General features: G+C 45.3%; 2 protein-coding genes across 2 annotated transcripts; both read right to left on the reverse strand.

Annotated features, from left to right (window-relative positions):
• Window positions 1–2,140: 2,140 nt before the first annotated feature.
• On the reverse strand, window positions 2,141–2,836 carry LOC108068556 (uncharacterized). The gene is made up of 2 exons (XM_044394972.2): window positions 2,798–2,836; window positions 2,141–2,701 (listed from the first exon to the last, which is right to left on the reverse strand). The coding sequence occupies exons 1-2, from the start codon at window positions 2,834–2,836 to the stop codon at window positions 2,201–2,203; spliced, it is 540 nt and encodes a 179-aa protein (XP_044250907.1). The 3' UTR covers window positions 2,141–2,200.
• Window positions 2,837–3,353: 517 nt separating this feature from the next.
• Apoltp (Apolipoprotein lipid transfer particle) lies at window positions 3,354–26,381 on the reverse strand. Its single transcript, XM_017158199.3, has 20 exons — window positions 26,243–26,381; window positions 18,063–18,204; window positions 17,196–17,938; window positions 16,978–17,137; window positions 16,668–16,911; window positions 14,061–16,602; window positions 13,655–13,998; window positions 13,384–13,594; window positions 12,962–13,320; window positions 10,941–12,903; window positions 10,724–10,882; window positions 9,116–10,662; window positions 8,421–9,045; window positions 6,084–8,352; window positions 5,858–6,027; window positions 5,713–5,799; window positions 5,095–5,654; window positions 4,836–5,036; window positions 4,079–4,769; window positions 3,354–3,534 (listed from the first exon to the last, which is right to left on the reverse strand). The coding sequence occupies exons 2-20, from the start codon at window positions 18,133–18,135 to the stop codon at window positions 3,472–3,474; spliced, it is 13,011 nt and encodes a 4,336-aa protein (XP_017013688.3). The 5' UTR covers window positions 18,136–18,204; window positions 26,243–26,381; the 3' UTR covers window positions 3,354–3,471.
• Window positions 26,382–26,924: the final 543 nt, after the last annotated feature.

Raw genomic sequence — 26,924 nt, forward strand, 5'->3', positions numbered from 1 at the left:
TTATGCGCCAATCGATTGGATAGACAGGGGAGCCGGAATTCGGGGTCCGGCTTTCGCATATTATGTTGGGGCTTAGGCCACATACATAGATTCAATTGCCACATGTGGCCCAAGGAAGTGGTAATCGTCGGCTGGCTGGCTTTCTGCCACTCATTGTGGGATCAAATGTAGCCAAAAGTACAGTAATGGGCTTTCACAGGCTGTGGCGTAGTAATTATGGAAAGAAAATGCATTCGTACGTTAGAGATTTTCCATTTAACTTTATTTAATTTTTCGGACTGAAAAATTCAAAGACGAAAAAATATTTTAAAAGCTTATACATTATGATTATTAATTTTGAATAATTAATATTAAACCATACACACAAATAATGCAGTTTAAGTATAGTTTTAACTCATTAACAATTGAAATATGGGATATTATTTAATCTCCGTATTATGAAATTTATTGCGATTTTTCCCTCATAAATTAAATATTTTAATCAATATCAATACAATGATAACTAAATTATTCCAATAAGTCCATTAAGCACACCTGCGTTTGTAATCACTCCCCAATGAGCGCAAATGCCATTATTTTGGGGAATTCAAGTCCGTCTATCCTTTGACAAACAGTAATTGCCTAAAACCCGAGGCTTGTCAACTGCGATATGCACATTTGGCGCCCTGGCCAAATGTGCATTCGAAACCACAACGGCAAACACACTGGATGTGTCAATTATCGTTTCATCGGTCAGTGCAATTACCAAATTTTCCAAATGAATTGATGAATGAAGCAAATGGCATTGGGCGGAGAATGCAAAGAGCATAAATCAACAATTGCATTTGGACCATTTGGTGCTGGTTAAAAGCAAAGTTTATCCGACCAGGCGAACAATTTGGAATATTTTCATAATTAATTAAATGCCAGCCCACCCACTCAACCCACCTGAACCTGACCCACGGTTGGAAAATGGAAATGAAAACCCTGGGTGTGTCAGAATTTAATTACGAAAAAGTTTTGCTGATTTTACGTAGAATAATGTATGCGAGCACTCGAGCAATTTCTATTACTTTTCATTTACTCTGCTTCCGCTAAGACAAAACTTTGCAAGTTGTACATAAATAGAAAGTGTAGGGAAAGATAAGATTTGAAGAACAAATGGATAAACTATTCTAGCATGTGTGTGGCTGTTGGGATGTGAATGAAATTAAAGTTCCCGACACGTAGGCAAACACATTGTGCACACACATACTCTATATGGCGTACTGCATATATCCTTTGGATACATTTTGCTCACCAGGCGTGTGCGTGTGGAGCTACAAGTTGTGCATAAATAATTTGCGGCAGCTGCGCTTGATTGACTGACTGATTAACTGACTGACTGACTGACTCACTGACTGCTGGGTGGAATGGGAATGGGATTGGGAGTGGAAATGACTTCACTTAAGGCGTGCAACAAATGGAAATCATTGACAATCGCGGAAAAGTTGCCCGCACGTCCAGTGTTTGTCTCCTTCAAGGACATACAGGATATAAACCCTAGCAACACCTGACCGGATGAGGAGGCGTGGGTGCGCTTATCGGGTGGGTGTGGAGTGTGGAGTGTGCGCACGTCATCGGTTTGAGAAAAACCTGCCCTACACTTTCCCACACAGGCGTCAATCAATTCCGAAAAGTTTAACGAACCTGCGAGGTTTGTGTATATGTAATTCCCTTGTGGGTGGGAATGTGTATACGCACCTTGCCGCCATTACAAGGAAGGACTGTTAAAAAAGCTTTGGAGTTTTCAGGAATTAAGCTTGGGCCAGAAAAGTTCGCAAAAGCTTTTTCCAGTTTCACTTCCGCTTTTGGAAAATATATTATCTACATGTAATTAATATTATTCTATTCTACCTTTACCTTCTTTTCGAAAACACTTTAAGCTTCGGAAAACAATTTAGTAGAGAAGAAAACCTTTATCCGAATAAATAAATGGATAAAAGCTGTATGGTTTATCAGTTGTAGATTTTCATTTCTATATCATTTTCGAGGTCCTTCCTTTCCCATAAAAATAAAAATGGAAATCTCTCGTGTACTCTCTTCAAAAATCCCAATTAAAACACGCATTTTTAGCTTAAAATCTATATTTAATTACTCATTATAATAGTAATTTAATACTCTGGGGATTAAGAGCTGGCATCCTAGTACTTACACACCTAAAAACCGACGACTACCGCAATTACCAGCCATGCTCCTTTTGCAGGACATGCTTGTAGATGGTAATGGGAACAGGATAGGGCTTCGGCACCGGAATCTTGATCTGCTTGATAACCTCGACGGGATACGGCTTCTCCACCTCCACGGGATATGGCTTCTCCACGGTGTAGGGGATCTTCCTTTCGGTTATTTCGGGCACTATTTTGTAGACCGGCACTTGGATCTCCTGCTGGACGGGCACGTGGACGGCATAGGGTTCCGGAATCTGCAGCCGGATCACATTGGGCACCTGGACGGCCACCGGATGCGGAATGGGCAGCGGCACCTTCTCGATCACATGAACCGGCACATGCTTCGAGATCTCCGAATATGTGGTGGGTGTGTGGTGGTGGAAGTCGCCTCCTCCGCCGCTGCCCCCGGATCCACTGCCTCCTCCGCCACTTCCTCCGTAGCCGTAACCCCCACCATATCCTTCGCCACTGTGCTCCGAGGCGCAAATCAGCTGAATACTGCAAATCAGTAGCTAAAGGAGATACCACAGATGAAATACGGATCGAAGGTCTATCCAACTTCTGGCGGAACTTACGAATCTCCACATCTTATTAGTGCTTGTAACTACCTGGCCGGATCTCAGTGCAGCAATGCGAATGGTTGCCATCTGTCCGCTGGTTTTTATAGTTTTTATAGCTCGCCCAAAAGTGAAAGATTCGCAATTGGGCCTAGGACGGCCGGTTGATGTAACCATAGCATTGAAATAGAAAGTATTGCATTACCACTCGACTCGCATAATTTCCATTGTGCGCCTTTCCAGGGAAATGTTATGACAACAAATTGGGTTCAACTGGGTATCAAGTGGTTCGAGTGAGCGGACATGGTCCATTCCGTCTCGGCTCGCTTTAGGGTTAAGGTTGTTACACGTACTTGAGTTCTGCCGCCGTTTCCGTCAACCGTGGCCGTGGCCGTTGCAGCTGCAAAAGTGATAGTCACTTGCAACATGCAACATGCAGCATGCAACTGTTGCCGCTGCTGCTGTGCTTCAGGCGGTCGGGCAACTTTTAATCAGCGGCCGAGATTGCCGCAGACAATGAATAGGAAGCAGAAAACTGGTCGGGCGTGTCGCTCGTTAACTTTGGCCAGCTATCGATTGGAAGTCAAGACACTAAATGCGGTTGCTCTTTGGCTTTATAGGTTGATTTATTTTTACAAAATATGCCTGTCGGTTATGCATTAGAAAAACCTTACATTCTGCAGGGACATAACTGAACTAAATAACTAATAGCGGCGCACTAAGAACTACGACATTACATTGGCCTCGCCCTCCGGTTCGTCTCCCCAGTCCCAGTTGTTGAAGGAGTCCTGAAAAATGAGAAAATTTTGAATTAAATATTATATTATTAAAATATAATACGAATTAATAAATTGAAGAATATATATTAAAAAGAAACCACTACTAAAAAGTTATTTAACTGAGATACTAGTGTCATTCTCTACGACAAAAGTCTGATAACATCTTAAGGTGACAAAAATCCAAAACAAATGTTACTTCAAAACCACTATTATTTAGTTTATTAAATGAAATGCAATTACTGGCATTTGGAGTGAGTAATTTTCAGTTATTTATAAACATTTCTACACACCTTTCAAATTAAATAAATAATTTAGAGTAAAAATTCAAGAAATCAGTGTTGAATAATATAAATATTAAAATATAAAGAATAACATTTACAAATTTAAATATGTTCATTTAATTTAATTAAGAAAACAACAAATTTTTAATTTTTATATTATAAAAGTTTGTATAAAAGTCCCACACACATTAAAGACAATTTTGTAGCACTAGGATAGTTAAAGCTGCAATAAATATGTTCCAAATCTACTCTCCTTTCCCATCTCAACTTACATAGTCGTCCAGGTCGTACTTCTCCTCTGGCAGAGCCTGTGGCGAGCAGGCCATGTAGGAGACGCCCGTGTTGTGGGCGGAGCACTCGCAGGTCTGGCTCTGAATGGGCGTGGCACTGAGGGCGACGCGCTTGGCGAAAATGGTGGCGAATCGCTTGATGGGATACTTTCGCTCCGGCTGCAGCTTTCGAGCACTGAACACCGATCCCTGGGTCTCCACCGCGAGTGTTGTGCAGATGCCCAAGTTGCTCTTGGGAATGTGGGTCGTATTGCGGGTCTCCGCATCTCCCTCGGGGAAACGCTTCGAGTAGACCAGCTTGCTGTCCAGACCGAAGAAGTGACGCAGCTTCTTGCTGCGCTCAAAGTCGAACTCCGTATCCGCCAGGATGTGCAGGTTGATGCCCTCCTCCAGCATATATTGCAGAATGGAGGTGTAGTCGAATCGCATGTCCCTGGCGGCACATTTGCTGCAGGAGAGCAGGATGAAGGTCTTCGAAACGCCCGGACGGAAGTTGAGCTTGGCGGCAGCGGAAATGGCCATTAGGATGTCGTTGCTGCTGCCATTTCCGGTGTTGATGTGACCAAAATAGTCCGCCAGCTGATCCGGCTTGGAGGTGAACTCATTGTGTTCGTAAATAACACTCCTGGCCTTGTCGTAGGGGGCCACTCCTCCAAAGGCCACCACAGCATAGCTAGGGTTTCGAAATGGGAAACTGTTAAAAAATATCTATGGTGAAATGGTTTATAGAAATACCCACCGATTATTCGTTAGCTTAGCCGCCTGCAGCTGTTCTTCTATGCTGCTAACCACTGTCATAATGCTTTTGGAAGTCTTCAGGTTGGCATTGCAATCCTTGGCCTCTACAATAAAGACCACATCGCTGCTCCTGGGAATCTCAGCGCCTGACAGCTCCATGAAAGTGCCCTCAGGGACATAGGAACCATTGGAGAGTTCACAGCTTAAAGGGTCAACAATTCAATTAAGGAACTTAAGTTAGAAGATATTGTTTAACTTACAACACACACTGCGAGGGCACACGCATCGGAACCTTCAGCGCTGTACAGGCCTCGATGTAAGCCAAAGCTGCGGCACAGGCGCCCTTGACAGCCGGATGTCCTTTTCGAATTGGCGGCGATTTCATGCCCAAGTCCAGGCACATATCGTAGAAGGGACTGGGGTCAATGACCGCACTGCACGGCGCCAGGATGCCAGTGCGGAAGAAGCTGGTGCAGGTGTCACTCACCTCCTTGCTGACCTCTTGGGTTTGGGCCAACTGCGTCTGCCTGCACTGCTTCAGGCTCCACGAATCCGTGAACTGCTGCGTCTCATTGGAGATGACGCTATTGGACATGGTGAACTCGTCGTAGGGCTCGTTGTTCAGGGTTCCCAGCAGTCCCGCCGTCCTGGCAAAGTACCAACCACTCACCTCGAACCAACATAGGTCGAACTGAACATTGCAGTGCAGGCTGAACTCGGTGTCCGAGGTAATGGAGAGTACGTCTAGATCACGATGGATGTTCACAGGTCCCAGTTTAAGCGGCAGGATGGGTTGTGGATTACCATTGATGCTTATGTGCTGGATATACAATAAATAAATGAGAATTTAAAAGTATTCAATAGATCACTTGACTCACATCTGTGCCCAGGTCAATTTCAATCAGTTGATCGTTGGCAATGAAGCTCAGTTTGCGTGTTAGTCCTTGACCAGCCAGGGATTTGCTCTGGAAATTTAAGTATTAACTATTATAAAGCAATTAAATAAGATTTCCTAGTACCCACCGCTGGCTCCAGAAGTAAAGTGAAGTTCCGCTTGAAGAAATCGTGGGCCAGCAGATAGCTGCACTGGGAATTCGGTCGTCCGTTTCCAAACTCATCAAAGTTGAGGTTCAGACCCACATAGCGCTGGTCAAAGGTCATATAGTGCCGTGAGTCAATAAGCAAGGCGCGAGCTGAAAAATAAAATAATTTTACTAACTATCAAATTAGTTACCCCTCATTCACTTACAGTAGTAGGGTGGCAGCCAGGTCTTGGGATCCAGATGGGTGCGCATGTTGTAGAGCTTCATGACGATCGACGAGTTGGTCTCACTGAAGAAACTCTGCGCCTTGGCCAGCACTTGGTACTCGGGAATCTCCTCGAACTTGGGCGTTTCGTTGAACGCGTGCCAGGACATGGGCAACTTTTGCTCGATGTCGATAATACCCACCACGGGATCAAAAACGAACTTGGTCTTGGCTTCCCTGTACATATCGGCGGTTTCCAAGGCGTTCATGGCATAGTTGCGGAACTTGTTCCTCAGCAGACCGTAAACCTGATGAAGACGATGCTCCAGCTGCAGTTCATCGGCCACCCACTCCACCTTGGCCATAACTTCGTAGTACTTCTGCACCATTATCTGCACCTGATCGATTTTCTCGAGCTCCTTGATTTCCTGCCAGATTTCGGTGAGAACCTCGTTTAATTCCGCGCCGAAGGGCACCAGCTTGAAGTACTTCTCCTTGACGAAATTCCAAGCCAGCGTTGAATACTTCTTGATGTTGGTAATCGCATCGTTGGCCTTGAAATCCCGGTAAAGTCGTTCCGCATCAGCCGTAAAGCTAGAGACCTTGTTGAAGTACGGGGACTCGGCCAGTTCGTTGGTACGTTTGTATATGAAATCAAACACCTCCTTGCTGAGATTCCAGGCAGTGGTCTCTATGAAGCTGATCATCTTGAAGAGATGCGGCTCAAAGCGCTTGAGGACTGCCTTCCAGTGATTCTCCGCCAAGGACCAAGTCTTGTGCCACAAATTCTCTATATACTTAATAAACTTGATGTGCAAATCCTTGACAAAGCTGTCGTACTTCGCAATGCCCTTCTCCAGCAGACCGGATATGTAGGTGAGACTCTCGCCGTGGAAGAATCGAGCCACCGCATCCAGTAGGTTGTTGTAGGTGCTCTTTATGGTATCGATCAGCCACACGATGCTGTTGCGCAGAGCCTTTCCGGAATCTCCCATCGCCTGCCACAACTCGGAGAAGATCTTGGGCAGCGATTCGATGTGATCCCTGATTGCCAACTCATCGAGGATGGTCAGCGTGAAGTTAACCACGTTCTTGATATAGAAATCATTCGCTTCGTACGACTGATTCACAAACAGCCGCAGATCGGCGAGGTCCTCCTCCAAAACACTCAGATGACCAATGTCCTCAATGAAGTCCTTGTTGTACTCCTTGGCTGTGCTCCATACCACGCCCATTGACTCCGTAGTTTCGGTGTAGATGGACTTGATCCAAAAGTCAATTCCCTCGGAGAAGGAGCTGTAGACTGATTTGCCCACCGCTTGGATTTTCTCGCGGACCTCTTGCCGGATAGACGGACGCCAATGGAAGCGACCGGTAATTAGTCGCGAGTGATTCATCTTAAGGTACGAACTAACGTCGATCACACGGATCTCCTCGTAGTTCCGCCAAATGTCCAGGAAGGCACTTCGTGTGTCCGGAATGTAACCCACCATTTGCAGGTTCTGACTGGCATCCTCCGTGAGGTTGAAGTCCATGCGAGCATAGCGCTCCAAGAGATCAGCGTAGATGTATCCCGAGTGGTTTGTATCAGGAGTATCCCAGATGGTGGCATTCAGACCGTAAATGGGATACCGGATGGTGGGCAGCAGATGCAAACGCACTGTGTGGAAAGGTGACTGGCGTTCGTACTCCACTTCCCGCTTGTTGACGTCCAGCAGGGCCAGGAACTTGCCGTATCTCGCTGGGAAGATATCACGTTTGTAGTGGGCCGTGGACTCCGTCTTGTAGTAGGAGTTCCTGGCCGCCAAAGTGCCATTGAGCTGAACGTCCAGCTCGGAAGCCCTATGCTTTCCATACACCTTGAAGGTGTAGTTCGTGTGGCCTAGTTCAGTGTACCTATCGGTCAGCTGAGCACCCAGCTCAATAAGTTGGTCTTCATATTCCGAATAGTCGATAGTCAAGTGGGTCCTCAGGAGATCCTGCAATCCGCGGTAGTACGTCGCCTTGCAGTTAATGTCCTTTTCCAGCAGAGGATGTGCCACTGTCAACGCAAAAGTGCGATGTTCGCGATCACCACGACGCAAGGGCTCCGCCGTCCATTGCAGGTTGCTGCGAATCTCCTTGGGCTGTTCGGCCGAGTTGCCGCCTAGCCACTGGAAGGTCAGGTCCGAGTTGAAGTGCGTGTCCGTCATGTAGTACTGGCCGGAGGAGGAGAGATTGCGCTTTGGATAGAAGATGTCCAAGGCGAAGCTCTGGGACTCGTTGCCAACCTATGTGGTTGAGAAATAACATTATTACACACTTCAAGCAAGTTTTCCTATGGTCAATGTCTACCTACCTTGCTAAAGTTACCCAGCTCCAGGTTGTATCCTATCCAGGCGGTCTCTGAGAGCTCCAACTTGGTGTGCTGCCTCACCACCTCGGGACTGACGTCCTCGTATTTGGTGCTCAGAATTACGGCTCGGTTAGGATGAATGGCCACCACCTTGAAGTCCTGGGCCTTGAGAGTCGTCCTCGAATGCAGCTCACCGGTAAGGTTAAAGTTCTGCGTGTTTCTCAGCTCGAACACCTCAAAGTGCTTTACGTCCTGGGTTCCCTCAGGATCGCTAGCATCTCTGGTGCTGACATAGTGAATTCCCAGGGGTTTCACTTCGTTCTCAAGCGATATATCCGTGGTCTCCTTGTAGATGGGGTGCTTCTGTTGCTCCACCCGCTTGTAATTGCCATGCAGCACCTGTTTCTCGTTGTACAGGACCTTGACTTCTCCTAGATTCTCGTTGCGAATCTTCTGCAAGTCATAAAACACATCCGCTCGATGGCGAGTGGCCAGTGGTACCTCAACTTCCAAATTGCCATTGATCTTGTGGTTAACATTGTTGCTGTCGCTGTCGTAGTTGCTGTTGAACTTGAAGTAGGCGGAGTCCTGAGGCCAAAAGCAGCGGCAGTAGCGATAGCTCTTTCCACTGTGAAAGGAAGAACAAAGCATTAGCAAGTCGGATATAATTAGATTTTTTTTTTTTTTTTTAAACTCACTTTTTGGTGGTGAAATTAAAGTCCGACTTGAACCAACTGACGTTGAGGAAGGAGGGCATTGTGCTGTTGAAGTTGCCATGCATATTGCTCAGCGAACTAAAGGAGACATCCAGATCAGTGATTCGACGACTGGCCGGATAGTCCAGGGCACACACCAAGTTGTGGTAATCCGCATTCTCCTTGTCGTAGTGTCCGGTCAGGGCAAACGTGTGCTCATCCTTGAACTTGGGCGTGATCATCTTGGCATAGAACTCTCGGCGGGCTCCTGGCTTCTGCAGCAGCTCGAAATCTCCCTCCACAATAGACAAGCTCTTCAGCTTGCCCCATTCGACGTGACCCACGCCCTTGAGGTTGTTGGTTGTATTTCGATAGGAAACTCGGGACAGTAGCTTGTTCTCAGCCTCCAAACCCTCGTAACTCGCTTCGAAGACAAAGTCAGGATCGATAAACTGTTTGCTTATCACATTACCCTGGTAGCGAGCACTCAGCAGGTGACGATCTCCAACGGGTAAAGGCAACTCGGTAATGACTCTAAAGTCGAAGTCATCAACGGATTTATAGTGCACACTGCCATTCACATCGAGGTTCCATTTGGAATCGACACTGAGGCGACCACCAGCCTGCAGTTGAGCAAAGGTCTGTCCCGGGTTCAGGTACTTGGCACTGGCATGGACGATTCTCGGTTGGGCACTCGGCCTCTCCAAGTAGCTCTCCAGCACCAGTTGCAGATTCTCGCCCAGAATCCAGGACCACATGCAACTACCTCGTCCGACATACTGACCGATCTTATATTCACCCACCATGTTGCCGCCCTTGCTGCCAACACCCACATCCGAGTGCAGGTGCACCGAATCGATGCCGAGCGACTTCCAGGGAGTCTCCAAGTTCAGGTCACCCACAAGTGAACCCGTGGAGCTGGGCTTCAGATTGCCATTAAAGTTGATTCGCGCGATTTCCGGCTCCGTGCTCTCCACCAGAACAGAGAAGTCCATGGCTCCATTGCTCTCGCTGATACTGTAACCTCCCGAGATCTGGCACATCTTACCATCCTCGATGGCGCTAAAGGAGAAGCCAATCTTCTTCGGTCCCTCCTCGTGGATATTCAACTCGATCACACCATCTCGTCCTCCGGCTTTGGGCTGCACCCTTAAAGTGGCATCGATGGGCAGACTCTTGGACATGCGAACAGCGCCCGTAACGCCATATGTTGCCATATTTCGGTACAGGAACCCTGAGACATCGTAGCGCTCAGCATCGCGGGGATTTCTAGCGACGGTACCGTGCATGGAGATGTTCCGGAAGTTTTTCAGAGGAGTCCATACCTCAATGTTGAAGACATCCTTCTTTTTGTTGGCCCGCGTTCCATACGATATGCTCTGACCATTCTGGCTCAGGAAGCTGAGATCGAAGTTGAGCTGGGGATTTTGATCCTTAGTGATCAAAATCGAAGTGGAAGCCAGTTGAAGTGGCAGCATGGTGGTTCGAATCTTTCCGTTGGCATTAACGATATAAGAGGGATTGGTGTGCCAGTCTGTCGTAATGTGGAGCTGTTTCGAGAATACATTTAATATTTGGTCACATTTATGGGGAAACTTTTAATGAGTATACCTGGTTCAGTGTTCCATTGTCGGTAACTTCGAAGCGAATGTCTATGGCGTTGTCGACGGCTGAGAAGTCCTTTTTAAAGTACACCTGGCAGGCATAGTGCGGGATAACGTCCGTTTCCAGCAGGATACCCACTGAGGTTTCCAAGAAGTTGTCCTCGTTCTGAAATTTTAGATAGTGATTTAAGTAACCCTGACTTGTGTAAGACTTGAATACTAACCTCTACGGAAGCTGCCATCGAGAGATGTGTGTGCGCTGTGACCGCACTGATGTTGCCCTTATAAGCATTATCGTCCACTTCCAGTCGTCCATGAATGTCAATTTCGCGCAGCATTTCGTAGGGTGTGATGAGTTTGAGCTGGACATCGTGCGCCTTGGGCTTCACATTGTCCTGCAGTGTGGTGTAGTTAAACTCAAAGCCCAGTTCCTGTACCTGGTCCTTGGCATCGTTGACTGTAAACTTGATTCGCTCATAGAACGCGTTGAAGTGCAAGTCGGTGTGGTACTCCACGATTGACTTGATGTCCTTGGCCACAGCAAACGGAGTAGTCACGGTCAGAAGATTGTGCACATTTAGGTAGTCGGGGAAGTGGAGGCGGTCCTTGAACTCCAATTTTCCCTGCGGCAGATGCACATGACCCACAACCAAGTAGAAGTCAATGATCTCCTGAATGTCCACATTGCCTACAATAGTGGGCCACAAAAGAGTGTCCACCTGGAAGTCCGTAAAGTACGAGAAGTACTCCTCATCCTCATCAGGCTTATAGTCAGTCTCGGCATTCAGTGGCTTAAAGTCCGCATCGTAGAGCATCTCCAACTCCATCTTGTTGCTACCCAGCTTATTGACCAAGTCCGACTTTGGCTTGCCATTGATCTTCACACCTAGTTTATAATTTGACAGCTTGCCATGCAACTGGAAGATGAACTCGTCCCTCTTCAGCAGCTGGACAATGAATCCGTTTTCCTCGAAGCCCGCCAGTGGTGTGAATACCAGATAGGAGTACTCAAAGTCTGTTATATTCTGCATGTGCCAAACGCCAGTGAATCCCAGGGTGACGTTGTTCCACAAGCCGCGCATATCAACACGCTCCGGATTTAGCTGTGCGAATATCGCCGCCTGCTGGAAACTTTCGATGGGTGTGGCCAGGCTCAGCTTGACATCGAAGTTCAGGAGATTCCTAATGTCCGCCAAGGCCTCCACTCCGAGAGCTGCGGTGGGAGCTCTTACCTCGGCAACCGCATGACGTTTCCTTTCGTTCAACCCAAAGCGACCGTTGATGGTGCGGAACTTCTCCAAGGGAGTGGTGATGTTAATGGTTAGCATGTTGTCCGTAAACTTCTTCACATAACCGTCCATGGTCAAGGTGAACTCCCGAACATCGAAGTTAAGTGCTGCTGCTCCGCTGACCGCTCGCTGATCGCTGAGCGAGAACTGGGCCACCAGACCACCCTTCTCGTAACCCTTGAACGGACTAACCAGATGCACCAAGCCGGAAACATTGTGGTAATGCTGGTTCTTCTCAATCTCCCAACTGGAGTCCATGCTGTACGTGTTGAAGGTATTGTTCTGTCCACTGTAGCCCAGATAAAGCTCGGTGTCCACCTTCTTGGCATCCAGCCAATGCACCACCTTCACATTTATCGTTGGAATATCTCGGATTGTGCTGTTGATGCCGAAGCGAACATCAAAGCTTGTCAACTGATCGTTGATGTCGTAGTCGCTCTTGTAGCCCACCTGTAGCTTCTGATCGTCTGCCCAGAAGAGGGTAGAGTTGATTAGGATCAGGTTGTTCATGTTATAGACTCCGGCATCGAGACTATTAGTGCGCCAGCCATCGAAGGGCGTTCGTAGCTCGGCCTTCACCCAATTGTGGAGCGTCTGGCCAGGCAGGATACCCGCATCGTACTCGAACTCAACCACCTCGTTGATGCTCCAGGAGGCGTGAACCTTGCCGAAGTATTTGGGTCCTCCGGTGAAGGAGTTAAAGCCAAAGTTGATGGTGCGCTCCGGATAGGTGAGCATCACGTTTCCATCGTAGTGCTTATTTCCGGGGCTATTGTATTCGGCAAGGAGACCCAATCTCTGGCTGGGATCACGGTTGGCGTCCCACTTGAGTTCCAGGGAGAGCTCCTTTCGCTTGTCCACATTCAGTAGGCCAACCTTAATGTGCACATCACGAATTCTAAAGGTTTTGAAGAGGAATAAGTATTTAAATATTAAAGGAGATAATTTAGCCTTACTTGTCTATGTGAAATTCCAGCTGCAGGAGCTTCGGCTGCTCTGACAACAATTTGGCATTGATCCAGTAGTCACGTTCCTTTACCTTCAGTCGTACCTCCGCATTGGAGTTGCGATTGTGGGCATTTGCTGCATACTGTATTGTCACGCCGTAGGGATCCTGTCCGTATTTGGCCTGAAGGTCGTAGAAGATCAGTAGCTGGTTGCGGCGGTACACGATGTTGAGGGAGGTTGTATTGAAGGATGGACTTTCCACAATCATCTTTAGGTGATGAAGGGCCTGTACCCGCGAGCTGCGGTCCTTGTAGTTAGCCTTCACCGCGACTGAGTGCCCAGTAAACCAGGAACCATTGATGAAGATCTTAAAGGTTGTGAAAATTAATAATAACATTAGTAATTATAAATATTAAAAGGTAATCCTTACGAGATAGTCCTTGGTGGCTTTCTCATTGACTTTTAGGCTGCCTGTACATGAATTAAACTCTGGTACAGTCACGTTCATGTAAGCATCTATGGCAAACAGGTTCCGTCTGGGCAAATGCACGGAGAACAGACCCGTGATCTCCTTCTCAGGAGCGTACTTCAAACCCACAATCACATTGTGCTCGGTTCCGTTCTTGCTGCGTTCTTCGTGCCTTAAAATGGTGAGAATTCAAATAATGCTTCAAAAGAGTCTGCTGCGAATATAAACTCACTTAACCAAAACGCGGTAATCTATCTTAGACCTTGGCAGCTTTAGTTCCAGACTTGCCCGTGTGCGTGATCCCTCCCAAGGAGAATCCTCTGAATGGGATCTTGCGAAGACCAAGCGAAGCAAACTCGTATAGTTGGGATTTACATAGTCCGGTGCATTATTATAAGTGATCATGCCTTCTGTGTGTCCCTGCAGACTTAGCCACGTTGCATCCGATGCGAAGTTTAGCTTGGGATAAGCCGAGGTCTGGAGTTTCATGTTGCCACGATACTCTGTCTTGGCCTTATCTCCATTGTTAACCAGCTTGCCGGCAAAGTTAATCTCTTCGATTTTATTGGCTTGGAACTAAATCAAAACGGGTGTATTAAATTAAAATGAAATTAAATAACAGGAATAAAGATACCAACCCTATACTTAACAGTCATATTAGTGGAAGTGGTTATCTCAGTTTGAACCACGTTGCCCTTGATCACAGCCTGCAGCTTCTTGGTCTCAAAGGAGAGATCCACGTCGTGTTGCTTGATGCCATTCTTTTCATTCACTTTAACAGTGCCTGCTAGTCCGGTGATATTCACTCCATTGATGGCTAGCAACATGCGAGGATTGTAGATCCAGGCGGTGAAGTCCTGGTGCCTTCTTAGTTCCATGCCCAGGTCCAGGGATCGATTGCCATTCGTATCAAGGTAAACATCCAAGCGTCGGAAGTCCGGGTTTCCATCGTAGCTGCACCCGGCGGATACGCGATTGGGTCCGTTCACGAAAGCCACGGACGCATTGAAGGCATCGGTTACCTTCGTCACATTGGCCACTAGAACTCGCGGAACCTTTGAGCCTGGTGTAGTAAACACCAGCGAGAAGTTGTTGTCCTCATCTTGCTGATCCCACTTGTACTCGAACACGTACTTCTTGGCACTCAGATCGGATTTCTTAAGGATCAGGCTAAAGTTCAGTGGACCCGCTAGCAAGAGGCTTGGGTAAATGTCGGTGGCATTGCTCAGATCCGGGACACTGAAGTGGGAGCACATCTGCAATCCGATGGCCTGATCGAGAACGGGCCAAGTGCACGTGGAGTTGGCACTCCTCTTGGCAATTCCCGCCTGGGGCAGCTCACCCTCACGCTTTTGGACCAACAGCTCCGATCGCACGCTGAAAATCTCGTTCTGATCCTGAGGCAGATCAAAGGAGAAGGAGACCAGATTGCGACCGCGTATCTTCAGCTTGGCCACCAGCTCCGAGTTGGAGTACAGGTTGCTCTTCACCTTGATGCCCGATTGCTCCCAGAACATATCCGTCTGCATGGTGGTGATCACATCCACGGACACCGAGGGCTTAAACCTCCCTTGGACGTCAAAGTGCCAATCGATGGGCGGTTCCATTTCATCCAAATTACCACTGATGCGAAGGTCCACGGAGGAAGCTCCAAACGCATGGATGGCCAATGGAAGACCGACTGCCAGTGGAACTGTATAGGAGGCATCCAAAAACACTCGCGAATCTGTGTGCGTGAACTCCTTTCCAGAAAGCACATTCTTGGCCTGCTGGAAGGGATTGAATTGGGCGGCTAGGGCCATCACCTCCAGCATGGACTCAACGTTGTAGTAGCGCAGATCGTTGCCGAAGATCCGAAGACCGAACTGTGCCCTCGGGTTATTGTAGTCATACTTCAGCTTGTAGCCCAGACTATCCACGTTGCGATCAATCTCCTGTTTGCGAGCGGTGCTAGCATCCCGCTTGTGTCGCTTGGCCCCCTCCAAGGACTCCTCGAAGTCGTAGTCCTCGTCCTCCTCCTGCTCATAGGCATGAACAGTCTGCTGGGCCTTCCTCTTCAGCCGCAGATTATCCAGGCTGAGCAGATTTTCCAGGGTGTCATCTTCCTCGGCACTCTCGTTGCCCAGCCAGCGATTCAAGAACGACAGCTTCTTGCGCAGCAGCTCACCACTCAAAGGACCCTTGGGACCAAAGGCATTGGCCGCCAGCTCCTCGAGTCCCTCGGCACGGGCAGTCAACTCAAAAAAGTTCACCGACTGACCAAAGAGATCGGCTGTAAAGTTCAGACTGGCGATTCGTGGCAAGTATGAATCCGTGCCAAAGATGACATTTGCATCGGTGGTCGTTCCGAAGTTATACTCATCGAAGAACAAACTGTGCTCGTAGTTTCTCGAGAACTTCCGGATGTCCATTTTGAAGCGTTCCGACAGCTCATCGTTCAGCAGCAGACCCTGGGCCTCGATGCGAACGGGCGAATTGGATTTGGCCAGGTTGGTCAGATGCGACCACACGAATGAGCCCACCTGGTTGATTTGCTCATGCTCTAGGATTGATTTTATGGTTCCAACGGATATGTAATCGGGACACCGCATGGCCTGCAGATAACTGTATATTCGCAGCTCCGAGTTCAAAGTGTAGTTGGCATAGCTGTCCAAGAAGAAGCTTCGGTACCGAGGACAGTCCACCCGTCGGAAGGCCAAAATACCCTGTAGGCGAATATCCACCGGGGCTCCATCCTCCCGGATAATCCATTGCAGTTGCTCAGCGAAGTCAGGTGAAACCACACCAATGTTACCTAAGCCTTTAAGCAGAATCACCATACGCTCACGGTTGCGACGATCTCCTTTGAACAGGTTGTACAAACTCAGGAACTCGGTCTCCAGGAGATTAATGATCTGCTGCACTCGGAGGTTCTCCTCGCAGGATTCGTGATGTTTGCAAAAGCTATGCACCACCGCCGTGGCACCGAGGGTGTATTCCGGATCCAGTCGGTTCTTGGCGTACTCGAGGATCGAGTAGAAGGTTTCCAGGGTCTCCTCGTCGGGACGTGTGATGAAGGACAGGGACCTCATCCAGCTGTAAGCCATCTGCTTGGTGAGCCTTTCGTTGACAATCTGATCCCGCATCACCTTATACGAGGCGGTGCTACCAATGTAGGGCAGGGATTCCAGCACATGATTTCTGCAGATAAATTATTTGCTAAACCATGTTTTAACCCTTATAAATGTAGTGTACTTTGTACTTACTTGCCCTGTTCACAGGTGCTAGCAGACCTCTGGAGCAAGACACTTAGAGTCTTGTAGTCGAGGCTCTTGGAGGTTTGCAGGAAGTTGGTGAAGACATCGATGAACTCGCGCTTGATGTTGGGAAAGCCAACGGCGCACATCTGGACCAAAAGCTCTCGGGCAGCCTTAATCTCATCGTGGGAGGGTTTTACGGCAGGCGTGTGATCAAAGACGAGGGTGGCACGTCGGTCGACCATCTCGGGATCTGCAGGGCATCAGAGAAATTCTATTAAATATATCCAGTATCATAACCATTCTTCATTTTACATACTCTGCTCTAAGAACTCCCCGGCACTGTAGGGCTCCTCCCCCTTTAGCTTTAAGCGACTGCTACTGGTGGTCAGGGCTCCAGAACTGGCATTCGAGAATGGAACCAGTAAATGTGTCTCCAGACAACTGATCTCGCGGTAGACATTGTTATCAATGGTCAGCTGGAAAAGAAACATATTTAATAGGTTTAATAGTACAACAACTTATAGCTAAACTCACGTTGCAGTGGCTCTGGGACTTCAAAATCGGCCATATAGTCTTGTCATCTCGGAAAGTGTACGGTGTGGTCTGCAGCACCGAGTGGGTGGCATAGCGCTGTCTGCAGGAGTTGATGTCCTTCGTCTTGCGGATCTTCACATAAACACTGTCGGTATCCTCCAGGGCGTACTGCACCTGGCACTGACCAGAAACATCCGTCTCCGTTGTGTTGGAATCCACGTCGAAGCGCATCATGGTGTTCTGGAACGCGGACAGGATGCCTTTCTTGATGTTGAGCACCCAGGGCGTCTCCTGGTCCTGCGGACACACCTCGCTGATGAGGCCATCGTGGAAAGCGAAGCGTAGTAGGTTGGTCGTCAAATCCTCGTTCAGTTTCATGCTCTTGGGGTGCAGACTCTCAAAGTCCTCCGTTTCGGGATCATCGCTGCCCAGATTATCGTAGTAATCGTACTCCTTGGGCTTGTCGTTGGACGATTCGCTATCGTTGGACGCGTCACCCAGCTCGTCCAGTTTATCATACAACTTGGCATCGTTGATCCGCAAGTAGCCCTCGCAGGGCTTCGGGAAGAATATCTCCAAGTTGGACTTGAGCAGAAGGTCGGAGCTATTGTCACCGGATCCGGCGAACTCGGTGCGCACAGCCACCGTGTATTCATATTTATAAATCTGTTCGCCATAACTGAACTTGGGATTGTTTGACTCACATTGCGGCCGACCGCAGATGCGAGGGTCCTTCAGGGGATCTAAGAAAAACGAAGGATATATGTAAGTATGTATAAGATATGTTTGGTCAACTTAAATGGATAATTTAACTAAAAAGAAGATATTTTTTCCCAATATATTAATTAATAATTTAAATGTAATTACTTTCTCTCACTGCCTGAGTGTGTGCGATGAGCAGGAGCAGCCAAATGGCCGCCAGCGGCTTCAGTGCGCCCATGGTGGGTCAATCTCCTAGGCGATCGACGTTTTTCCGGATGAGATAGGACCAGGTTACATGTGGGTTAGCCTGCAAGAGAAGAGTGAAGAAATTCCATTAAGCAACATGCGTATGCAAATTGCAGATAATCCTGTTCAACTGCGACTTCATTAAGAGTCATCACTGCCAGTTGACTGCCCCACCGACTTCTCTGGGCCTTTAATTAAATAAATTTTGCAATTGATTGGACAAAGCGAGGGAGCAGCCGAGTTAACTTCGAAGCGCTCGTATTTGACATGCTGACACCAGCAGAAACTCCAGAAATGGCAAAAGGAGCAGTTCGTGTAGTTCTGTAATATTCACAAAATGATTTCTCACCCAAGTGCGTTTGGCCCAGGAATGTTTGCGATTTCCTTTGAAGCCGCACATATCCCGGCCAGAGTCATCCGTCCATTATTATAACACGCCACGCCCCCCGCCCCCTGTGGAGCCAAATGCAAAGCCAAAGCAAATCAATTGAATTTCCACTTGATTCCACATAAAACACACAAAACCAAGAACCAAGGAGCAGTCTCAGACCCTCTGCCATCATTAATTCCAGCAATAAAGTGGGGGCGGCAGGAGGAATCCTGCGGGGCGTGCCCCGACAGCTTCGATTGATGCCAACTGTTGTTTGCATTTGCATTTGATTTTAAAGGCAGCAGCACAAAAAAAGAAAACAAAAAATGGAGTGTAAACTCTTTTTTGTTTTTCTGCTTGCACTTTGCTGTATTGAACCTTAGAGCTGCATATAAATTCTGCACCCTTTGCAACAGTGTTGTCCGCTTTTTACAAAATTTAATTAGATTTTAAACTGTTTTTAAAGAATATTATAGTTAACAAGAAATTATTTCTCATTGGATTTAATAATGGTAGAAGAGGCTTTAAACGTGTGACAGTAAAAAGATCCACTTTAAGAACCGTTAAAAAATATTATTTCTTCATACAAATAATATCTAAATAAGTCAGTAGGTTGGGAACTGGAGACATCATATTTATAAGTTGCAAGAAAGAGTGCTAAGATTTCGGAAGAATTAAAAGATTTTATTACTATCCAGTAGTTATGTTATAATTTTAATATGGCTGGGATTTCGGAATATAACGATGGCCATAGTTTACAAAAAATTTACCTAACATTCCTTAAACAAAAAGGCTGTTAGAATTACCATATTTTACAAAGGGAAATGAATTTTAAAGCTGACAGATATGAAAAATTTAAAAACATCTTATGTGTTCGAAGTGAGAGTTATAAAAATAGCCATAAAATGTCCGATCTGACATCTCTGTTCTGAATGCCCTCCTCATTCGGTTCCTGCGGTCTGATTGCGGTTCTGGCTGCTTGCTGACAATGATTGCTGCAAGAAACAGTGAGAGCACTTAACACTTTTTTGCACTTCGACTCCTGCTCCAACTTATGCTGCTGTTGCTGCTGCTCCGGATTTGGCCAGCGTGGCGTGTACATCAATTCGTTCATTTCCATCGAGGACGAGGACGAGGGTGGGGACTCCCTCCGATGCACCCACCTCGCCCGCAGGATAACTGTCGGAATCGGAATCCTTGTGTGCGGCTGTCACAGATTGAATTGCGTTTGCTGCTCGGGTAAATAATGATTGCAAATCACGCTGCTGACGCCAATCGGGCCAAATTGCAGTTTCCTCTATGTTTTATGGCTGCTTTTCTTCTCTTTGTTCCTAAGGTCCTTTCATTTCCCTTCTATTAGCGTTTTTCTCAGTTTTAGTTAGTTATATTGATATATGGTTGATTATTAAATGGTTTAAAGTGTGTAATAATGGTAACTCTGGTATAAACTACATTCAAAAGTTTCTCATCGTAAAAAAAAAGTTTATAAAATTTGAATTTAAAAATTCAAAAATCCCTAATCTATGAGTTTTAAGCTTAAACCGAGTGCTGGCCACCGAAATTGGTTCGGCAGCGAGGCAGCTTATCAATTAGGGTTTCCCACGAACGATGCATTGAGATTAGCAAGTCAGCGCACCAGGAAAAAGAAGAACAATGCCAGTTTGTATGCACTGCAGTGAGCCAGGAGCTCCTCCTTCGCAACCATTCCACTTTACTATTATTATCTCCCTGTCAGCGATGACCCGATGACCCTCAATCTCTGCCCCAGAGGCTGCAGGTCATACCACTGCTCCCTCTGCAACACTAAAAACAAAATGAGCAAAGTCCAAAGAATAGAAAATATAATGGCAAATTGAACATTTTTAAATATTTTCTTGGGTAAAAGATAATTTTGTATCGTATAGTTTTTTAAACTTAATACCATAAAGTTAAAGTTACATTACATAAAGTTAAAGTTACAATACAAAATAGAGCTAAAATGGTATATATTCTATTGCTTTTCTCACAGTGTACGACTGTAATACTGCTGCCGTTTTTATCCGCAAAGCAGACAAAGCTGATAAGCGATAAGCGGCTTAACTTCCGCGAGTGCTCGCACGAAACTGGATTCGGAATAGGAGTAGAACTATCGGGTATGCTAGCAGACATACACACATATAATTTGACAACGATTTGCAAGAATAATAATAATGGAAATGGGATTTTCGCGGCATGCTCTTTTGATGATTTCTGCTGCACTTTTGGACTAAGCCTTTGAGCTTGTATCCACATCCCAAAAAATCCCCTTTCTCCGACCGACCGAAATCAAAAGCCCAAAAAAAGGAGCAATAACAAGGAGCAGAGTGCACATAAATTCAAGCTCCCCACCTCTGTGGCCCCAACCCATTGCGATCCCCGAGCAAACAAAACTTACGATTACTTGGCCAAAGCCAGAGAAACTCAGGAGCCATTTGTTTTCATATTTCCCCCTCACACACTCACACCTCTCAGCCCCCCGCTCCCTGGGCACCTCTCATAGAACATTTCCCAGGCAAACATTTCGGTAAAAATGCAATTTTCAAGTGAAGGTGAAGTTGCAGTCGAGCTGTGCAGAAGGAAGAGAAAAGAACTGAGAAGTGAACTGGGGAGGCTCTGGGGCCAAAGGGCGCAAGGAGGACTTTAGCAGATTGTTAGCGAGTTAAAAGAACACCTGAAATGTCGATTTCAAAAAGCAAGTTATGCAAATGCTTTTCACACACATGTTAATATTAAAATTTAAATGCTTAAATGTTTGAAACCCATTTAAAGTTATTAAAAAACAAAACGTATTTATTATGGCTATAAAATCTTCCTTTTTATTATTATAATAACCATTGTGATTTGAACAAAACAAATGCTTTAAAAAATTTCTAATCACGTTTTATTCAAATTATTTTAAAATCTTAATAAAATGAAAGTTTTTTTCTTCATTTTATATCATTATTATATCCTTGTTAACCAATCGACTTAACAAGAAATCTGGTGATTCTAAACCCGATTGCCATGGCAACCATTGCATTCTCCTGTCTGTCTGATGGAGTCATGCGTTGATCTCCAAACCCCTGGCTCCAAGTTCAAAAAAGGGCATAAAAACGAAAAAATGTTGACTAACATAAATTCCAAAGTAAATGCAATTACGTTTGCAGCAACAATTTTCCGGCAAAGGGGAGCGAAGAAGAAGATTTCCCTTCCTAAAGGGTTAGGATGCGAGGGCACATACGCACTTGCATCCATATGTTCCGCATGAATTGTAAGGCGGAAATTCTCATCGTCGTCGTCGCTGCTGGCATGCAAATCTAATAACAAAGTAGGAAAAGAAAGTTCCCCATGCAGCGAAGGAAACATCAACTTTGAGGAGTTGCGAACTAAATTGGAGCTGGCAAAAAAAAAAACACAGCCCGCCGAGGGAGGAGCATATTTCCTCCATTACCAATGCGTTTATTCGAAAATTTTGAGTGCGTGGCATGCAGCAGCGTCACCGGAAGCAGCAGCAGCAACAAAAGCGACAAAGGAACAGGAAACGATGACAACGGAAGCAGGCAGTCATTGCATAAAGATGGAGCAGTTTGTTGCCGCCTCGCATTCCTCCATTTGCAACCTCCATAAAGGGCCAAAAAAATGAAGGGGGCACAGGGCACTAAGCCCGCAACGATCTGACTTCTATTAGTTTTTCACCAGGGATATTTTTACCCCGTGAAAGTGTACTTAAAGGTAGATTGTATTCATTGTAACATATGTAACAGGTAGCTTTTGTGGACCTACACAAATATGTTCGATTTCAAAGAAAGTGTTCAAGTCAAGGACCGTAAATAATCATTATTTGAGATTTTTATTTTAAAAGGCTTACTGAGGTTTTTACAAGTTTTAATCAACAATTTAACTGGTTTTTTTGCACTTTATAGACATGAACAAATAACAGTTAATTTGCTTTCCAGATTTGTTGAAATGCATATACTTTGTGGACAAGAGGAAAAAGAACGTGGTTTTTGACGTTTAAATCAAAATATCACAGTAGTCTTTTTAAAATAAAAATCTCAAATAATGATTATTTACGGTCCCTGGTTCAAGTTGATCTTCAGTTTTCTAAGCTATTCGACCAATTTTTAATGGAGTATGCTTTAAAGTACAGGGTAACAAATAGTCGGGAGACTGGACCAAAGCATCCATCCTTTTTTGGTGCCTTCTCGCCACCTGGCTGCCATTTTAGCGCCATCACGCTCCGCTCGGCCTAGGCTCCTTGTTATTGTTGTTGCCCCTTGTTTTTGCACCCAACCAGCTGGACCATCCTGGCCCTAATGGCCTCCAAATGGGCGTCGTGTTTGTCCTATACCCCCACCCACCCCACTGCTCCTCTCATCTTTACCCCCCATTCGACGTGCATACAATATGCAATGCATTTTTTCATGTTCGATAAAGACAATAGGTGAAAGAAGGGGAAAAAGGTGTGGAAATTGTGGAACAAAGGGCCGCCAGAGAAAAAGGCAGGTGGAAATTGTTCGTGCGCTGGGTGAGAAATTGGAAAATTGAAAATTATGTGTATCACTTGAAAAATGGCTAATAAACGAGATTAAAATTGCCAGAGGCGTGATTTTCAGCTGTAAACTGAGAACTTGCAAAGGCAGGTGAGAAAAAGAGTGAAGAGAAGAAGGGAAAATGGGGAAAAAGGACTGATACTATGTGTTCCTGTCAAATTGCTTTAGGTGAAAACGAGTAGAGGGATAATAAACGAGCAAGAATGTTCGAAAGAAAAAAATATTATCAAGGAATAGATTGAGCAGAAGTGGAACTGTGGCATTATTTAAAATTTCCCTTTGGTTTTCGAATGCTGTGATTACCTTCTTATGCAACAAAAAGAAACGTTTTTAAAGTGACGATCACCCAAATAAATAAAAAAAACAATTAAATGAAACAATCTTTTCGAATAATTTCTGTGAAAATGTTAGAGAGCTTGAATTTATTTACAGAAGAAAACCATACACTTTTTACTTCCATTCCATTCCTGATTTTACCCCTGCATAGCTACTCAAATCAATACGCATACGCACCGTTGTACGGATGCTGCAGCTCTTAAAGTGAGTGTCGCTCGCTTTCAGTTGGCAAACATTTGCATAATTTGGAAATGCTCACTTAGATTTTGATGCCAGTTGCTCCTCCGCACATTTGCAGTGAACGGAAAGAAAAACTATTATGCAAATTTGGTTTAAACGTTGAACAAAAAATATCCCCATGCCATTTGGTTTGACTTGTACTCAACTGCAGGCGTTTCTCATTCACATTCCAGAATTCCGTATTCCGTTTTCCGTTCCCGAACGAAGGTGTTGCCAAGCAGTTGGCTGTAAATAGTGCTCCTCCACAGGATGACTGCCCTTGGTCCCCTCTACCTTTCTACTCCTCCAACTGGCAGTTTGTCTGTTTGTTGGTTTTATGTGGCTTAAATCGTTGCCATTTTCCCCACTCGCCCCAGCTGCCTTTTTATCCCCGTCTGCCGATGTTGTTCCTGTTGCTGTCCTGTGGCTCCTGTCGTTGGGCTACTTAGTCCTTAGTTGCAGTCGTCGTAGCCGCACTTTTGGTTCGTTTAATTTTTATGGCTTTGTAATTAAAAAAATTATGGCCAAGTGGCGTGGGGAGGAGGAAGCCTAAAAAGGGAACTAGTTTCCAGCCAGCAGCCATCTGCTTAAGCTCCTTTTCACAGTCTCCCCGGCCGGCTTTCTTATATGGTCCCTAATTGAAAGAAGAATGCACGTGTTGCTCTCGAGGTCTTTAACCATTTGAGCCATTTGGGGGGAGTCTAGTCTGGGAAGGGCTTTTATAAGAACAGATGGGATTTATGCGGGTCATAATGAAGCCTTAAATAAGTATTTTCACTCATATACATCCAGCTAGTTTCTGCACTTCATTTTGACAGAGTTGCTACTCCTTTCAGCTGGCTTATTTTCGTCTCCCACTTCACCTCTATTAATCCTGGTGCTTTATCATGTTTAAGAGCAAGACATATGCAGGAGCTTCTGGTCTGCACACCCCGTTTGCCAAGGCAGATTGATGTCAACCGTTGGGAGCGACATTTTTGGGCTGACTTGGGGCTAAGTGGTGACCAACAAGTGGACAGATCGCTTGAGGAAATTAAGGGAACGCCGCACAGTGGGGCCTCGTTAATGCTCTCCGTGAGCCGTTGACAGGCCTGGTGACATTGAAGGGCGTCGCAGAAGCCGTAATCCTTTCACCTGCACAATCTGAATCTGTCACCGGCGAGTGTTTTGTGCTTCATGTGTGCGACTCAGCTGGAAAGTACCGAGCTTACGGCATGTTGTGGGGAAAACAATAAATGCGCCAAAGGCTAAGGAATCCCCAGAGGATTGTGTTAGGGATAAAAAATATTTTCAAGCTCCTTTTCAGCAAAGCGAAGGGAATCAAGAAACTGTCGCCAAAACTAAATCCAAAGAGCTTGCGTACAACTTTCATAGAAAGAAGACATTTATGGCTTACAAAAATATTTATTTTTAAGGATATCCCAAAAGACTGGTGAACCTTGTTATTCAAGTGTAATGATTATTAAAAATTTACTTATCTTATTTTTCGTCTGTTTTTATTTTTTACAAACTCTATACGTTATTAGCTAGTTCTTCGCTTTTAAGTAAGATCACAGATACAAATTTTGGTTTTTATTAATTATTAACTAAAAATTAAATAAGTTTTCGTTTAAGGAATATCAACAAAGGAAATTCCTAACATTTAGCAACATTTAAAACTGTGAAGAAAATTTTTTGTTGGTCCACTTTTAAAGGGTGAACCCTAACTCACATGCACACACTTTTTATTTCATGAATTAATTTATTTAAGGGTGATCTCATTTTCACTTAGCTGCGGAAGCGGATCCAATTTTTATTCCAGTTTTCAGCTGATTTCATTCTGAGATCCCTTATCAATTAACAGTTATCAGCTCGAAAAACTCGCACGTTTCTGGCTATTTTGTTGATCTGTTTTTTGCACCGATTATAATCTCTTTAGAGGTTGTATTTCATTTGTAAAGGAAATGTAATGAATGATTTAAAGAACTCCCGTCACAGTTTAAAATTTTAATCATAAAAACAGTTTTAAAATGGTTCCTTAATAGATTTTTTATAACTTGATAACACAATTGTCATTTCATAGTTTCGTTGCAAAAGATTTCACAATAAAAGTAGGGAGACAGTCTGGGACTGAAAGATTTCTCTCTGCTCTTCCCCGACAGTTGCTTATCACATCACACACTTTATTTATAAAACCCGACATTGATTAAATGACTGCGACTATTCCCTCTTGTTTTTTATTGAACTCTTGACCCGATCTTATCTGCTTGCGGGACAGATTCCGATTTAAAATCCACATTTTCAACACGTATGCGATGTTAACGAACGATTTGAACGACATGTGGCGCACTGATTTTCCCAGTTTGAGGTTATTTTCGGAAACTTTCCAGCCTTTTTTCACATTTTCCGCTACATTTGGGCTCTGCAACGTAATCGCATTTTGCCCCATTTCAGTGCACTTTATGGTGAAAAAAACAGCACACATTAATGAGCTTCAGGCTCATTTCCGGTACGTTAGGCACACACTTGCACAGGCCAACTAACCCACTCACACGAACGCAGAAACCAAGAAATAAAATGCGACGGCGCAACAGGATGGCGTACAAGTGCCAGCCAAGTCAGAAAAACAGTGAATTTATCCTTACTTCCGGTTCGAACGCGCCGCCAAAACTTCAACAGGCTTATTCTCTCTCTCTCTATCGCTTTCGTTTCCGGTTCCGTTCTCGTGCTCGTCACTCCACTTGAGTTCTGAGTTCTGAGGAAGCGTCCGTTGCCCACGAAGCGGCAAACACGAATGAGGCAATGGATGCTGGCTGATGCTGATTCCGATTCCGATTCTGAAGCTCGTTCGTTCGCAGGCTCTCGGGCTGAGCCGACCATCGACAACCCACACAAACACAGGGACACACGCCCTGTAACACAGCGGTGCACTGAAAAAAACTCACCTAAGACTCAAAATAAAATAAATATTCAACTTTCTGTTCAACTTTCTTATTGCTTAAAGAAATCCTTTGATTTATTTATTTGGATTTCAGATTTTAAAAAATATAAAACAAAATATTTTTAGTTCTGTAATTTATTCTTGAAAACTTTTTTTAATATCTTTTTAAACTATTCAAATCCATATCTTTTATTTTGGAGAAAGAGGTGAATTCAGGAATTGTTTTGTATACCACATTTTCTTACACATCTCACCCGAGTGGGTAAAAATTTATCCCCAATCAAATTTTTAAAAATATTGTTCTATATCTTGGTGATTTAGAAATGGAGAGAATATTTAAAAAAAAGGGAAATCGAAAGGTGTTTATTTTTTCGAGTGTGAGATGT

This window comes from Drosophila takahashii, chromosome 2L (genome assembly GCF_030179915.1).
Source record: "Drosophila takahashii strain IR98-3 E-12201 chromosome 2L, DtakHiC1v2, whole genome shotgun sequence".
Classification (NCBI taxonomy): domain Eukaryota; kingdom Metazoa; phylum Arthropoda; class Insecta; order Diptera; family Drosophilidae; genus Drosophila; species Drosophila takahashii.